This window comes from Leptidea sinapis, chromosome 23 (genome assembly GCF_905404315.1).
Source record: "Leptidea sinapis chromosome 23, ilLepSina1.1, whole genome shotgun sequence".
NCBI classification, from domain to species: domain Eukaryota; kingdom Metazoa; phylum Arthropoda; class Insecta; order Lepidoptera; family Pieridae; genus Leptidea; species Leptidea sinapis.
In genome coordinates this window covers 2,668,922-2,686,628 of record NC_066287.1, presented here as the reverse complement: position 1 = coordinate 2,686,628, position 17,707 = coordinate 2,668,922, and the positions used below count along the sequence as shown (strand labels likewise).

The 17,707-nt window shown below is 36.9% G+C and overlaps 1 protein-coding gene across 2 annotated transcripts; it reads right to left on the bottom strand.

Annotated features, from left to right (window-relative positions):
* Nucleotides 1-25: 25 nt before the first annotated feature.
* On the bottom strand, nt 26-16,526 carry LOC126971468 (isochorismatase domain-containing protein 1-like). 2 transcript variants are annotated; one of them, XM_050817796.1, is made up of 4 exons: nt 16,180-16,524; nt 2,976-3,182; nt 2,189-2,305; nt 26-665 (listed from the first exon to the last, which is right to left on the bottom strand). In XM_050817796.1, exons 1-4 carry the CDS (start codon nt 16,309-16,311, stop codon nt 513-515), a joined length of 609 nt encoding a protein of 202 aa, XP_050673753.1. In that variant the 5' UTR covers nt 16,312-16,524; the 3' UTR covers nt 26-512. The 2 variants fall into 2 exon arrangements, with proteins under 2 accessions (XP_050673753.1, XP_050673752.1); XM_050817795.1 differs by lacking the exons at nt 26-665; nt 2,189-2,305; nt 2,976-3,182 and adding exons at nt 8,132-8,769; nt 10,296-10,412; nt 11,083-11,289 and having other exon boundaries at nt 16,180-16,526.
* Nucleotides 16,527-17,707: the final 1,181 nt, after the last annotated feature.

Below are 17,707 nucleotides of genomic sequence, written 5' to 3'. Positions count from 1 at the left end.
TTTAGGTATTTATAATTGAAAGAAATTGAAAAATAAGTAATATTTTTATTCCGTAGGGAAGTATTTTCTTTTTTTTTTTATTTATTTATTAAAACTTAAACATCACCATACTATTACATATGACCCAAATAACGTACCATTGAAGGGATGTTATACCCTTTCTGGTTCACGTTGTATATGCAGTATATATTAAGTAAAAAGTACAAGGTGCATTGTCAAAATAGTGTTTCTGATTGATACACAAATTGTAATTTTTTTTTAAATAAATTAAAATTAATAATTTAAATACTTTTAAACATTCTGAACTTTCAAATTTTAATACTAAAAGTAATTCTACTCTACAACTGCCAATTTTGTTTTATTTAGTTTATCATGTGACTACATAACTTATAAATTTTGATTACAACAACCAAAGCTACACTGATATTCAATTAAACAATTTACTCCGAGCATTTCATAATGTTTTTAATTAATGAATACCCATAACCCTGCACTTAAGTTAATATATACGTTCATATTTTGGAATCCACAAGACCAAATTCATCCGGAGTTGGTTTCGAATTGAGTTTCGAGATGGCTTTGAATGCTGGATTGTTTTTATCCTTCAAAAGCTTGAATAAAACATTCTCTGATGTACCCACGAAACAACCAATCATTTGGAGACGCTGAAAATAATACAGAAAATTTATTGAATTAGGCGTTTCTTTGCGGAAATCCATAATTATACAAATGATTTAAGTTTTCTTTAGTGTTAATTCTAGACTAGTCAGTTCAGTCTCGTGCCAGATTTTGGCGAGACAACACGTCCTGAGGATGCCTCGTGTAGAGGCGAAACACGTGTCGAATTGATTCAAAAACAAATATTGGCGGAATTAACACTAAAGAAAACTTAAATCATTTGTATAATAATACAGAAATTAAAACGATAAACTATCTAGGTTCTATACGGAGAGTTGAACAAGACGTACCAAGATTTATGCTCAATGCGTGACTCGGACAGTTGGCTCAGTAGGTAAAGGGGCTCGGACGGATCCCGACAGGCTTGAGTTCGAGTCCCGCATCGTACATAAATTATGGTACACATGAAATTTTTATATTTAGGTACTATTTAAGTTAATATTAATAATATTAACACACTCTTACATTAATTATTTTGCCTCTAACTAGGCAGAGCCTGTACTATGGGCACAAGACAACTATACATTTAATACGATATACTTACTTGAATATACATAAATACTTATTTACATCCACGACTCGGAAACAAACATCAGTATTCATCGTATATATGTTTGCAACTACCGGGCTTCGAACCCGGGACCTCTAGCTAAGTGGGAAGGTTCACTAACCACTGGGCTATTAGCTCGGATGACTACACGTATAGTGTAAACACTTGATCCAAACGCAACGCGAAAGCGTCCGATCCGAGTGGAGTCGGACGCAGTTTATTCCACGCAAAATGGCGTCATGTAAGAAAAAATTGGAATTAACGGATTGAAGTTAGATCTAGCTGCAGGTGTTACTACCTCAGATATTGGCGATTGTTATCAAACAGAACCCTTTAACAGAGTTTATGCCAGAGTCTACTCGCCGCAATCATCTTGTGGCAGTATCTACGAAGGTAAGGACATCATTTAGCCGCTGATTCTTTCTGTTTCTGGGAGCGTACCATTGTAATAAGCTACACAAGGTATTATGTTTGTATGGTCTAAACATGTACAAATGTCGATCAACTGCACACGAATGGCCCCTTTTGCAAGACTACTGTCACACAGAGAGACTTCTGGAGGTCTTGGATAGTTAGCTCACCTATAAACCGCGAACACCCTATCGTACGCATGTTTGCACATACACCCCTCTCTCTCTCTCACACACACACACCCACACACACACATTTACCTCTATCCTTTGAAATTTCAAGCTTTTTAGTCACTGTGTAAAAGTGGAATCCCGGTGACCAGTAATACAGGTATTTTATTAACAACCACAGGCTCCAGCGATCCACGACCATAACTTATATATCCCCTGTATTTTTAAGTTTTCGCTATATTGTAATTTTGGTTGTTGGTGAGAAATAAAAGTTATTATTATTTTGTATTGATTGATTCAATGATGTTTCTAATTTCGATTGTTATTCCGAATGAAAAGTTCTAAATTTATCAAGATGACGATTCAATATTTTTCTCACCTGTAGAGCTAAACTCCTGTCCATCAAAGACCTTGAAGAAACTCCGTCAGCCAACACATGAACTGTGACTCCGTCATACATTAGATCTATTACTGTCTGTTCTATACATGCATGAGTCTGAAAAATAAAAATCAATATTAAATCAGATATTTTATTTTATTTGAGTTTTTTAATCATTGGCAGATTAATGCTTTTTTTAGAAAATAAGGGACGAGACGAGCAGCACGTTCAGCTGATGGTAATTGATACGCCCAAACCAATACAATGCAGTGCCGCTCAGGATTCTTGAAAAAGCAAAAATTCTGAGCGGCACTACAATTGCGCCTTAAGACATGAGATGTTAAGTCTCATTTGTCCAGTAATTTCACCAGCTACAGCGCCATTCAGACCGAAATACAGCAATGTTTACTGCTTCGAGGCAGAAATAGGCGCCGCTGACTAAAACGGGTAGGTACCCATAATCTAGTCGGCTTCCTGTGCAAAGGAGCCTCCCACTGGTTGATTACTTACAAGGGAGAGAGAGGCAAAGACTGGTTACAATTGCTTATAAGGGCACACTTACAACAAACTAGCGCATAGACGAACAAAGCGTGCAAGAGAGAAGAAGACTCTAGCAGAGATACAGCAAGATAGTAAAGGAAAGCAAATCTATAATTATGTAACCCTTTTTTGATTGAAGTCGAATCAGGGTACTAGTAAAAATAACTATTACCATTCTTATGTCATGTTATAAAATAAGGGACTAGACGAGCAGGACTAATAATAATAACGAGTTTATAAACCTTACCTCAATTCCAAATAAAACAACAGAGCCCAACTCTGGAACATCTTTCTTTAGTCGTTCCTGTAGTTCCGGAGTGACCATCGAAAATGTGGTCTTCTCATATACCAGTGCTGCATCGCTTAGATTAATGTCCTTCGTTGTTTTGCCAAGACCTTTTGGGTACTGTTCCGATACATAAACTGGGATTTGAAAATGCTTGGCAGCTTCTATCTGAAAAAGTTTGATCGCAATTTTGTATCTGCCGATTTGTTTCAAGCTGGGTCGCATCATATTAAATGTTATAGTTAAGGTTTAAGTCGAATTTAACGTTTACTGTTACGCTGGCTTTAACATAGACTGCGAAATATGTTGCACCATCGTCGTATTCCTTGGCATAGTTAAAGTTAAAAATCAAGTCAATATCGAATATTAACTTGACAATATTGACAGGTCGCTATTAAGCTATTTAACATTAACAATAGCTTGAAATGGCGAAGATTTGATGGTAACGGTTAACAGTTAAAGTAATGACGTCATCTGAAAATTATCAAATGGTGCAACACATTTTTTATTTACGATTATTTACCGGTAATTTAACATGTTTGTTATTGCTAATGTTAGTTGATGTCGCTCTATTCCCAACGTCATTTATGTAATCTTTACCACACAAACGTTTTCTAACAATTCTTTTAAATTTCGTAATACATTTCAAATTCTGGGATCTTGATGTAAAAGCATATACAACGCCCCACAAAATACTTACTAACTCAACTTAGCCGAGTAGTAGGCATTGTAAGTTTATATTTGATCGTGGTGTTAAGATTATGTTTATGACAGTTTCTAGCAAATTCACTTATGTGCCTATGCACATACATAATATTATCAAAAATATATTGAGAGCCAACAGTCAAGATATTTATTTCATTAAATTTTGCTCTCAATTATAAATAATTAGAAATATTAAATAAAACTGATATTTTAACGTATATAAGTTCATTTTTAGCTTTTCATGAGATGCGTTGCCTGCATTTAAGGCTAATGTTAGTTAAGTTAAGGGAGTATGCTCTATGCTTGAAGATACCCAAGTCGTATCGGTTCGGGAAAACTCCAGCCGGTAATTGATTCCACAAAGTGGCTGTGCCAGGCAAGAAGAACGAAGAAGAAGCGCAAAACGCGCGGTTGTACAATGCCAGATGTCAACATGATGCGGGCGGTGTTTCACATTTTGACGAAATGTGCGTTGGTGGAATTCGGTAGCTGGTATCAGTACCTTTGAGGTAGAAGGTGCAGAGAGAACCCAATTCACTCAAACCACGGCACCCCGCTCCACACTTAATGTGGTCTTTTGCAACTTGAGGGCTATCCACTCCAATTTAAACGTCGTCCACCATCACCTTGAGATGTGCACCGATGCACCGGCCTTGTAATTCCTTAAGTAGACGCAGATATCTCGACCAAGCGATACATCATATTTAACCTACCCCGGGTACGAAATTGAGCATAACTTCTTGCCTCTTCCCGGGGAATGTGTGTACGCTAGGGAGGATACTGTCGGCGACTCGGTAATTTTAAGGGTAGTTCGACGTGCATGTACAGATCTCCTCCGCTGAAATTGTACTCTTGGGTGATATCAACAGGTACAATGCGGTACCATACGCAGGGCGATCGGTGCATAATTTTGCATTGGCGCATGGTCTGTCCCAATTGATTGAATTGCCAACGAGGCTTACAGATGTGGATAGCTACATGCCATCGTTAATAGATCTTCTGTTAACTACACATCCCAATAGTTACCAGGTCTCTGTCGACGCCTCTCTAAACGTCCGACCATTTTATGGTCAGGAGTTTAGTGCCTATCCAACAGCCACGTCGCAGACCACTACAAGTCAGCAGATTGGGATAGGATGCGTTCCTTACATCTTATCCTTGTGGCAAGATTAGCTTCCCTTTGGCGATCCCAGTGCAGGCACTTAACGGCACAGGGCCGTTACAGTAGCCGATGTGATACTACGGGGCATGGATATTTTCATAACAAGTTTTGAAGTACCGATCGGTGGCAGAACACAGCCCTGTTTTCATACGTCATTTAAAGCAGCGTCTGACTGCAAAAAACAGGCGTATCGAACCTGGGTTGCGGCGCTGGACACGAAGGAACCGAACTGCAAAATTCTAAAGAGGAAATATAGCCGTGCCTCCAGATTCTTTCAGCGGGAAATCGCACGTGCGAAATCGAGGCACGTCGTCAAAATCGGCATGCAGCTTTCGAGTTACCCGACTGGAACACGCTAGTTCTGGGCGTTGTTGAAAGCTACTCTTGATAACTTCAACCATCCGTCCCTGCCGCCGCTGCATATGAGGAATGACACCCTAGTCCATACGGCAAAAGAGAAAGCCGATCTTCTGTGCACTCTTTTAACCTCAAGCTCTATTATTGACGACAACGGAAAAACACCGCCGACCATCCCGCGGTGCCAGAGCTCCTTGCCTGAATTACAGTTCAGAAAGAAAACAGTTCGGCGAGCTCTTTTTTCGTTGGACGTGAAGAAGTCGAGCGGGCCGGATGGCATTTCTCCCATCGTGGTTAGAGCGTGTGCTCTTGAGTTGACGCTCTAGCTAACGCGTATATTCGGGCACTCATATTCCATAGGCGTAGTCACGGACTCATGAAAGTCAGCTCTTGTCCACCCGGTCCAAAAAAAGGAGACAGTATGCAGAATGGAGAGAACGCCTGGCAGTTAGCCTGGATATAGAGAGTGCCTATGATTGTGTATCGCATAAGGCACTTCCTGAGAGTTTATGCAAGTGGACCTCCAGCTTCCTAACTGGGTGAGGCAACAGGCGGTTCTGTGATTCCTCTGGTGGTGCAGAAGAATGTGGGTGGTGGTGAACACTTAACATCAGGTTGCTCTTTTGTCCTTCTCTTCCAAAAAAGAAATCATTTCTTACATTTCAGAAATATGTGATTAGAACATGATGAGTTTACATTATTAGTTATTTACTTCGTGATTTAGGATTGTTCCAACTGCAGAATGTTTAAAATAGCTGAATAATTTTATATTATTTTATTATTGAAATAGGATAATTTAATTAATAAAACATGTAGGTAATTACTTATAACTGAATTTTCGTAATAACTGTTTAAATTGAATCATAATCATAATATGAATCTCGATACAACACAACACCGTACAAGAATTAAAGATCGCATTCTTTATCATTAAAAAACCTGCTGTATGTAGTTTATATATAAATTTTAAGAAGTTTCCTCAGTTCCTCATTAATTTATCATGAGATCCGGTTTTTTGAAGTTATTCTTCTTTTGGCGCGTTAGGGAAAAATGTCAGGGTGAATTTTTCGATGCAGACGATTTCACCAGTGGGAGGCTCCTTTGCACAGGAAGCCGGCTAGATAATGGGTACCATAACGGCGCCTATAACTGCCGTGAAGAAGTAATGTGTAAGCATTACTGTGTTTCGGTCTGAAAGGCGCCGTAGCTAGTGAAATTACTGGGCAAATGAGGCTTAACATCTTATTTCTCAAGGTGACGCGCGCAATTGTAGTGCCGCTCAGAATTTTTGGGTTTTCTGATCCTGAGCGGCACTGCGTTGTAATGGGCATAGCGTATCAATTACCATCAGCTGAACGTCCTGCTCGTCTCGTCCCTTATCATAAAAAAAAAATGCGCGCGCACACCGTCACGCCAATTCGACACCCTGACGTTAGCTATTTGTATCATACTTCAAACTAAATTATGCGGTATAATAGTTTTTTTTGAAATAACAAACAGATACTTATTTTATTTTTACAATACTGTAATATGTAAAGTATCGAAGATGTTCACTAACTTCAATAGCATTATAGATTTAATTTTATAAATAACTAGCTGACCCGGCAAATGTTGTTTTGCCATATAAATTATTTTTAGAGTTAGACCGTTTCTTGGACATTGCAACATTATTTATCTAAAATAAACGTAGCCTAAGTTACTCCTTATTACATTAGCTACCTGCCAATAAAAGTCGCGTCAAAATAGGTCCAGCCATTTCAGAGATTCGCCGGAACAAACAGACAGAAAAGAATTCTAAAAAATGTTATTTTGGTGTTTGTACTGTATATATATATTCATATACATGTAGTAAAATTTCAATATTACAAACAGACACTCAGATATAAGGGGGATAAATCTTAATAAATTAATTTCTAATCCAATTCAGCATCCTAATCAAGAATTTGAAGAAATAGAGATTAAGGTTCTAAAAAATAATATAAATATAAAAAATATTTGGAGTTAAGTATAAAATTTCTATTTTCTTATTTTATTTCTATTATAAGGTTTTCGGTAGAAAGCACTTGATCTGAACTACAAAAGTGTGATGGGGTATTGTCAAGTATAGTGAATGCCATGAAATGTGGTGCTATATATTTGTAGAAAAATAATTTAATAATATTCTTTATTAAAATATTGTTCTTTCTACAAACATAAAACAGCGTGAGGAGTAATAATAAATTAAAAGTGGAATGATTTCGTATTTCAGGTACTGCAGTCAGCGAAAGAGCAGTTGAAATGGTCTCTGTTAAAATAAAAGTATTGTATTATATAATTATATTTTATTAAATTAACTAAAACAATAAAGATTTATTGATTTTTAACTTTTATGTTAGTTCCTGAAGTTATATTTTTTATACTACCCTATTTCTATCAACCTCCACACTACTCGGGAAATTACTTCGACTCGCACAACAGATAAAATATCTTGCTGGCTGTGTTGCATCATATTAACTGTTATAGTTAATGTTTAAGTCAAATTTAACGTTAACAGCTACGCCGACTTTAACATAGACTGCGGAATGCGTTGCACTATCGTAGTTAAAGTATCTATAGTTAAAGTTGAAAAGTGAAATATCAAGTCGATATCTAATATTTATTTGAAACTTTTGACAGGTCGCTTAGGACTTAGCTTTAACCGGCGAAGATTGGACGGTTACGGCCAACAGTTAAAGTTATGACGTAATTTAAAAAGTGTCAAATGGTGCAACACATTTTTTACTCAACGGGTAAGTTAGTTGATTGCAACCCAGCCTCAGATTATTCACGCTAGAGGCTAGCACTTAACGGTTAGGTAACTTGATTTGTAATTAATTAGAAGATAATTGTTTTAGGTATTTATAATTGAAAGAAATTGAAAAATAAGTAATATTTTTATTCCGTAGGGAAGTATTTTCTTTTTTTTTTATTTATTTATTAAAACTTAAACATCACCATACTATTACATATGACCCAAATAACGTACCATTGAAGGGATGTTATACCCTTTCTGGTTCACGTTGTATATGCAGTATATATTAAGTAAAAAGTACAAGGTGCATTGTCAAAATAGTGTTTCTGATTGATACACAAATTGTATTTTTTTTTAAATAAATTGAAATTAATAATTTAATTACTTTTAAACATTCTAAACTTTCAAAATTTAATACTAAAAGTAATTCTACTCTACAACTGCCAATTTTGTTTTATTTAGTTTATCATGTGATCACATAACTTATAGATTTTGATTACAACAACCAAAGCTTCACTGATATTCAATTAAACAATTTACTCCGAGCATTTCATAATGTTTTTAATTAATGAATACCCATAATCCTGCACTTAAGTTTTTATATACGTTCATATTTTGGAATCCACAAGACCAAATTCATCCGGAGTTGGTTTCGAATTGAGTTTCGAGATGGCTTTGAATGCTGGATTGTTTTTATCCTTCAAAAGCTTGAATAAAACATTCTCTGATGTACCCACGAAACAACCAATCATTTGGAGACGCTGAAAATAATACAGAAAATTTATTGAATTAGGCGTTTCTTTGCGGAAATCCATAATTATACAAATGATTTAAGTTTTCTTTAGTGTTAATTCTAGACTAGTCAGTTCAGTCTCGTGCCAGTTTTTGGCGAGACAACACGTCCTGAGGATGCCTCGTGTAGAGGCGAAACACGTGTCGAATTGATTCAAAAACAAATATTGGCGGAATTAACACTAAAGAAAACTTAAATCATTTGTATAATAATACAGAAATTAAAACGATAAACTATCTAGGTTCTATACGGAGAGTTGAACAAGACGTACCAAGATTTATGCTCAATGCGTGACTCGGACAGTTGGCTCAGTAGGTAAAGGGGCTCGGACGGATCCCGACAGGCTTGAGTTCGAGTCCCGCATCGTACATAAATTATGGTACACATGAAATTTTTATATTTAGGTACTATTTAAGTTAATATTAATAATATTAACACACTCTTACATTAATTATTTTGCCTCTAACTAGGCAGAGCCTGTACTATGGGCACAAGACAACGATACATTTAATACGATATACTTACTTGAATATACATAAATACTTATTTACATCCACGACACGGAAACAAACATCAGTATTCATCGTATATATGTTTGCAACTACCGGGCTTCGAACCCGGGACCTCTAGCTAAGTGGGAAGGGTCACTAACCACTGGGCTATTAGCTCGGATGACTACACGTATAGTGTAAACACTTGATCCAAACGCATTCGGACGAAAGCGTCCGATCCGAGTGGAGTCGGACGCAGTTTATTCCACGCAAAATGGCGTCATGTAAGAAAAAATTGGAATTAACGGATTGAAGTTAGATCTAGCTGCAGGTGTTACTACCTCAGATATTGGCGATTGTTATCAAACAGAACCCTTTAACAGAGTTTATGCCAGAGTCTACTCGCCGCAATCATCTTGTGGCAGTATCTACGAAGGTAAGGACATCATTTAGCCGCTGATTCTTTCTGTTTCTGGGAGCGTACCATTGTAATAAGCTACACAAGGTATTATGTTTGTATGGTCTAAACATGTACAAATGTCGATCAACTGCACACGAATGGCCCCTTTTGCAAGACTACTGTCACACAGAGAGACTTCTGGAGGTCTTGGATAGTTAGCACACCTATAAACCGCGAACACCCTATCGTACGCATGTTTGCACATACACCCCTCTCTCTCTCTCACACACACACACCCACACACACACATTTACCTTTATCCTTTGAAATTTCAAGCTTTTTAGTCACTGTGTAAAAGTGGAATCCCGGTGACCAGTAATACAGGTATTTTATTAACAACCACAGGCTCCAGCGATCCACGACCATAACTTATATATCCCCTGTATTTTTAAGTTTTCGCTATATTGTAATTTTGGTTGTTGGTGAGAAATAAAAGTTATTATTATTTTGTATTGATTGATTCAATGATGTTTCTAATTTCGATTGTTATTCCGAATGAAAAGTTCTAAATTTATCAAGATGACGATTCAATATTTTTCTCACCTGTAGAGCTAAACTCCTGTCCATCAAAGACCTTGAAGAAACTCCGTCAGCCAACACATGAACTGTGACTCCGTCATACATTAGATCTATTACTGTCTGTTCTATACATGCATGAGTCTGAAAAATAAAAATCAATATTAAATCAGATATTTTATTTTATTTGAGTTTTTTAATCATTGGCAGATTAATGCTTTTTTTAGAAAATAAGGGACGAGACGAGCAGAACGTTCAGCTGATGGTAATTGATACGCCCAAACCAATACAATGCAGTGCCGCTCAGGATTCTTGAAAAAGCAAAAATTCTGAGCGGCACTACAATTGCGCCTTAAGACATGAGATGTTAAGTCTCATTTGTCCAGTAATTTCACCAGCTACAGCGCCATTCAGACCGAAATACAGCAATGTTTACTGCTTCGAGGCAGAAATAGGCGCCGCTGACTAAAACGGGTAAGTACCCATAATCTAGTCGGCTTCCTGTGCAAAGGAGCCTCCCACTGGTTGATTACTTACCAGGGAGAGAGAGGCAAAGACTGGTTACAATTGCTTATAAGGGCACACTTACAACAAACTAGCGCATAGACGAACAAAGCGTGCAAGAGAGAAGAAGACTCTAGCAGAGATACAGCAAGATAGTAAAGGAAAGCAAATCTATAATTATGTAACCCTTTTTTGATTGAAGTCGAATCAGGGTACTAGTAAAAATAACTATTACCATTCTTATGTCATGTTATAAAATAAGGGACTAGACGAGCAGGACTAATAATAATAACGAGTTTATAAACCTTACCTCAATTCCAAATAAAACAACAGAGCCCAACTCTGGAACATCTTTCTTTAGTCGTTCCTGTAGTTCCGGAGTGACCATCGAAAATGTGGTCTTCTCATATACCAGTGCTGCATCGCTTAGATTAATGTCCTTCGTTGTTTTGCCAAGACCTTTTGGGTACTGTTCCGATACATAAACTGGGATTTGAAAATGCTTGGCAGCTTCTATCTGAAAAAGTTTGATCGCAATTTTGTATCTGCCGATTTGTTTCAAGCTGGGTCGCATCATATTAAATGTTATAGTTAAGGTTTAAGTCAAATTTAACGTTTACTGTTACGCTGGCTTTAACATAGACTGCGAAATATGTTGCACCATCGTCGTATTCCTTGGCATAGTTAAAGTTAAAAATCAAGTCAATATCGAATATTAACTTGACAATATTGACAGGTCGCTATTAAGCTATTTAACATTAACAATAGCTTGAAATGGCGAAGATTTGATGGTAACGGTTAACAGTTAAAGTAATGACGTCATCTGAAAATTATCAAATGGTGCAACACATTTTTTATTTACGATTATTTACCGGTAATTTAACATGTTTGTTATTGCTAATGTTAGTTGATGTCGCTCTATTCCCAACGTCATTTATGTAATCTTTACCACACAAACGTTTTCTAACAATTCTTTTAAATTTCGTAATACATTTCAAATTCTGGGATCTTGTTGTAAAAGCATATACAACGCCCCACAAAATACTTACTAACTCAACTTAGCCGAGTAGTAGGCATTGTAAGTTTATATTTGATCCTGGTGTTAAGATTATGTTTATGACAGTTTCTAGCAAATTCACTTATGTGCCTATGCACATACATAATATTATCAAAAATATATTGAGAGCCAACAGTCAAGATATTTATTTCATTAAATTTTGCTCTCAATTATAAATAATTAGAAATATTAAATAAAACTGATATTTTAACGTATATAAGTTCATTTTTAGCTTTTCATGAGATGCGTTGCCTGCCTTTAAGGCTAATGTTAGTTAAGTTAAGGGAGTATGCTCTATGCTTGAAGATACCCAAGTCGTATCGGTTCGGGAAAACTCCAGCCGGTAATTGATTCCACAAAGTGGCTGTGCCAGGCAAGAAGAACGAAGAAGAAGCGCAAAACGCGCGGTTGTACAATGCCAGATGTCAACATGATGCGGGCGGTGTTTCACATTTTGACGAAATGTGCGTTGGTGGAATTCGGTAGCTGGTATCAGTACCTTTGCGGTAGAAGGTGCAGAGAGAACCCAATTCACTCAAACCACGGCACCCCGCTCCACACTTAATGTGGTCTTTTGCAACTTGAGGGCTATCCACTCCAATTTAAACGTCGTCCACCATCACCTTGAGATGTGCACCGATGCACCGGCCTTGTAATTCCTTAAGTAGACGCAGATATCTCGACCAAGCGATACATCATATTTAACCTACCCCGGGTACGAAATTGAGCATAACTTCTTGCCTCTTCCCGGGGAATGTGTGTACGCTAGGGAGGATACTGTCGGCGACTCGGTAATTTTAAGGGTAGTTCGACGTGCTTGTACAGATCTCCTCCGCTGAAATTGTACTCTTGGGTGATATCAACAGGTACAATGCGGTACCATACGCAGGGCGATCGGTGCATAATTTTGCATTGGCGCATGGTCTGTCCCAATTGATTGAATTGCCAACGAGGCTTACAGATGTGGATAGCTACATGCCATCGTTAATAGATCTTCTGTTAACTACACATCCCAATAGTTACCAGGTCTCTGTCGACGCCTCTCTAAACGTCCGACCATTTTATGGTCAGGAGTTTAGTGCCTATCCAACAGCCACGTCGCAGACCACTACAAGTCAGCAGATTGGGATAGGATGCGTTCCTTACATCTTATCCTTGTGGCAAGATTAGCTTCCCTTTGGCGATCCCAGTGCAGGCACTTAACGGCACAGGGCCGTTACAGTAGCCGATGTGATACTACGGGGCATGGATATTTTCATAACAAGTTTTGAAGTACCGATCGGTGGCAGAACACAGCCCTGTTTTCATGCGTCATTTAAAGCAGCGTCTGACTGCAAAAAACAGGCGTATCGAACCTGGGTTGCGGCGCTGGACACGAAGGAACCGAACTGCAAAATTCTAAAGAGGAAATATAGCCGTGCCTCCAGATTCTTTCAGCGGGAAATCGCACGTGCGAAATCGAGGCACGTCGTCAAAATCGGCATGCAGCTTTCGAGTTACCCGACTGGAACACGCTAGTTCTGGGCGTTGTTGAAAGCTACTCTTGATAACTTCAACCATCCGTCCCTGCCGCCGCTGCATATGAGGAATGACACCCTAGTCCATACGGCAAAAGAGAAAGCCGATCTTCTGTGCACTCTTTTAACCTCAAGCTCTATTATTGACGACAACGGAAAAACACCGCCGACCATCCCGCGGTCCTTGCCTGAATTACAGTTCAGAAAGAAAACAGTTCGGCGAGCTCTTTTTTCGTTGGACGTGAAGAAGTCGAGCGGGCCGGATGGCATTTCTCCCATCGTGGTTAGAGCGTGTGCTCTTGAGTTGACGCTCTAGCTAACGCGTATATTCGGGCACTCATATTCCAAAGGCGTAGTCACGGACTCATGAAAGTCAGCTCTTGTCCACCCGGTCCAAAAAAAGGAGACAGTATGCAGAATGGAGAGAACGCCTGGCAGTTAGCCTGGATATAGAGAGTGCCTATGATTGTGTATCGCATAAGGCACTTCCTGAGAGTTTATGCAAGTGGACCTCCAGCTTCCTAACTGGGTGAGGCAACAGGCGGTTCTGTGATTCCTCTGGTGGTGCAGAAGAATGTGGGTGGTGGTGAACACTTAACGTCAGGTTGCTCTTTTGTCTTTCTCTTCCAAAAAAGAAATCATTTCTTACATTTCAGAAATATGTGATTAGAACATGATGAGTTTACATTATTAGTTATTTAGTTCGTGATTTAGGATTGTTCCAACATATCTATAATAATGTGGTGTGATCATATACTGCAGAATGTTTAAAATAGCTGAATAATTTTATATTATTTTATTATTGAAATAGGATAATATAATTAATAAAACATGTAGGTAATTACTTATAACTGAATTTTCGTAATAACTGTTTAAATTCAACGGCAAATACTATTGTAAAAAATCTGTTTTAATTACATGTATTCATTAAAGTATTTAAAATGAATAATGTTATTGTTGAACTTGAAAGCATTGAAAATTTACATAATATGTAAATGTTCTCTTGGCCGTATAATCTCTTAATATTGCCAAATAAAAACATGGTAAGATTAACATAAACATAGTACACAAATACATTTTGATGTAGATAAGTTAATAAGATAGTTCTATTATGTCTGGTGGTATATCATTAACGGGAAAATTCATATCATTTGTATAGCCGAGTGGTTAGCAATCCTATCTACTAAGCTAGAGGTCCCGGGTTCTAATCCCGGTAGGTGCAAGCATTTATATGATGTTTGTTTCCGAGTCATGGATGTTTATATGTATTTATGTATGTTTAAGTAGATATATTGTATTAAATATATGGTTGTCTGGCAAACCAAAACACAGGCTATATATGCCTAATTTGGGGCAAGATAATTTGTGTAAAAAGTGTGTCAATATTATATTATTATCTGTATGCTGTAGAAGAGATTTATAACTGTCGCCTCTCAATATTTTCTTGATAATGTAATGTACGTACATAGGCACACTAACAGTTTGTACCAGTGGAAGGCTCCTTTGCACCAGATGCCAGCTAGATTATGGGTACCACAACAGCACCTATTTCTGCCGTGAAGCAGTAATGTGTAAGAGTTACTGTGTTTCGGTCTGAAGGGTGCTGTAGCTAGTGAAATTACTGGGCAAATGAGACTTAACATCTTATGTCTGAAGGTGACAAGTGCAGAGGGTTTTGGGTTTTTTAATAATCTTGAGCTGTCCTGCATTGCAATGGCCAGAGTGTATCAATTACCATCAGCTGAATATCCTGCTTGTCTCATCGTTTATTTTAATAAAAAAACAATTATCTAATTTTCTGATAAAGTCATATTGTTAACAGAGGGAACAAACTTAAATTTGCTATCATTGTTGTTAAGTTGAGTAAGACTTTTGTGATGATATTCCAAAATGTACAAAACAAATGTGTTGCAAAAGTTATTGTAACACAAATTTTATTAAGAAAGGTTATTTTTAAAGGTTTGAGCCATAAATTTGCAAACAGATCTATCTGTTTATGATATTATGTGTATGACCTACTACTCCACAGCTGAATATCTAAGTGATCAGAAGCCTGGGTCTATTTATAATGATAATTTTATAGCAAAAACAATGACAGTACAAATTGCATATTTTATTTTAAAAAAAGTGCAAAAAAATAATGCCAGGAGTGTTTCTTATCTCTCAGAGTGCCATTTGTTTCCGAAGTGGTAGTAGTATTAGAAATGGCATCAAAAAGAATTCTAAATGATTCAATTTTGAGAAAATTAATGCCTTTAATGCCCTTTTTAATCCTACAAGGGTGTAATTTGTAGGCATGAGGCGAAGCCAATAACTGAACAGAACTGAGTAGCATAATCATTCTTCCCTCCTGAGATATATATATATTGTGTTTCATACATCTATGAATCTACATAAAATAAATTATTACAAATTGAACGAATACCAGAGCACACAGTAACACAGGGAGCTATTTGAAGTCTTCTTGGCAGCCTTTTAAAAATTAAGTTTGTAGACTGCTAGTCAGTTTTAACGAAAATATTCAATAATATAACTATATATATAAATAACCACAAAAAAATGAAGAACATAATATTACTTCAAATAGATCTTCGCATATTACATATTTCTGCCCGAAAAACATTGTAACATACCTACTAATAATATATTATAATATAAAATATAAATATACTATTATATTGTAAATATAAAATATAATATACTTACTTATAGTTAACTCTCTAAATAAGACTAATAAATGATTAGTCTTCAATATATTCCGAAAAATTTCGTCTTTGAGTTGTTCATAATAATATCAAGAATTACATAATACTTACTGTTTGAACATACAAACCATTTTATTTGCGACTTTTACAACTTCGCCGAAGTGTTTTACGTGCGGTCTGAATGTTTCCTGTATATCACATAGCAAAAACGCTGTTTTCTTTGCCTCTAGGGCGCCTAATTTTAATAAGTTCCGGGCCATGGCTACTTGATTTCTATACTAATACCTTACAACACCGAGTTTATCTATTTTCCGTATATATTTAACGTAACAGACTGATAAAAGTTTAAAAATAGGTAGGTTTTATCACTATCACCAAATAAACAATCACATTTCTTTCTAGCTAAGTGCGGCCCTTATGTGCAAAGCCGCAAGGCGCAAAGTGCAAAGTGTAAACTGTAAACGGTAAAGTAACAAGTGTAATATCACTAGAGCAGATAACAAAATCCATTCTTGAGTTTGACACAACACAGATTGTCAATGTCATCGTTTGTATTTTTTTTTTGGGATTTTATGACCTGGTAGCTAAGACCTTTAAGTTAAGTCTTTTTTTATTATCTAAATAATATGTATAGGTACATTTCATTTCACAGTTCACTTATCACTTCACTTTATTTTATATTATTAGAATTGTATTCTTAATATATTTATATAATGGTTTATAACTTCTTTTGTCTCTTAATAACTGATCAAGTGGAGGCGGGTGGGATGAAGAATCACATAAAATTTTTGAATCACTGATTTCACTTGCCAGCCAAAGTCACGGCCCTTTTAACAAACATCTGTTTAGTATAGGTGTCACCAACAGCCTGCTGTGCAGAACCTGCATGGAGGCAGAAGAGACGGCCGCACACATCATTCTGGAGTGTGGCCACTTACCGGGCCAAACCTGGGGCACCAAAGACTCTCCCCGAGGTCATGGGTGACATCAGAGGTTTGATTAACTACCTTGAGGAGCTGGGATGGCAAGATTAGCCGTCCATCTCACCACGCAAATAGTCCATAGTCCATAGTCGTTGAGTTGCGGATAGTAGCCCGTGATAACCTAACCTATGATTAGGAATAAGATAAATTCGAGGTTTTGAAACACTATCTACTTTTGCAACCTGCCAAACTCCAGCCATCTCTGTTTCTCCTGACTTTCAATATAGCAATAGCCTTACATATATAATTTTGGGTAGGTACCCTACACAATGAGTAAAATTAAACGGTTGACTCACGTGCCTAAACTGTGATAAAGTAGACTAAAAATACATTTTTAAAACATTTCATCAATAATATACTTGTTGTAGATTAAACCATAATCCACTTTTATATTTTTTATAAGTTTTTTATACCACATATCGCACCACCACAGACTTTTGAATCATAAATTTTACTGTAATAAATTTTGTTAAAAAGAAGAAGCCCGTTGAGTTACTTGCGCTCGTTCTTCTCAAGTCTGAGGCATAAATTTTTAAATGGGTGGAAGTTTTGACGTAAAATAAGTAATTTAAAAATCTATTTATTAAATACAAACATATTTTGAATTTGAATTACTAAACAAATTCTATAATACCTTCTCACTAGAAATATAATAGTAACATTATATCCATCT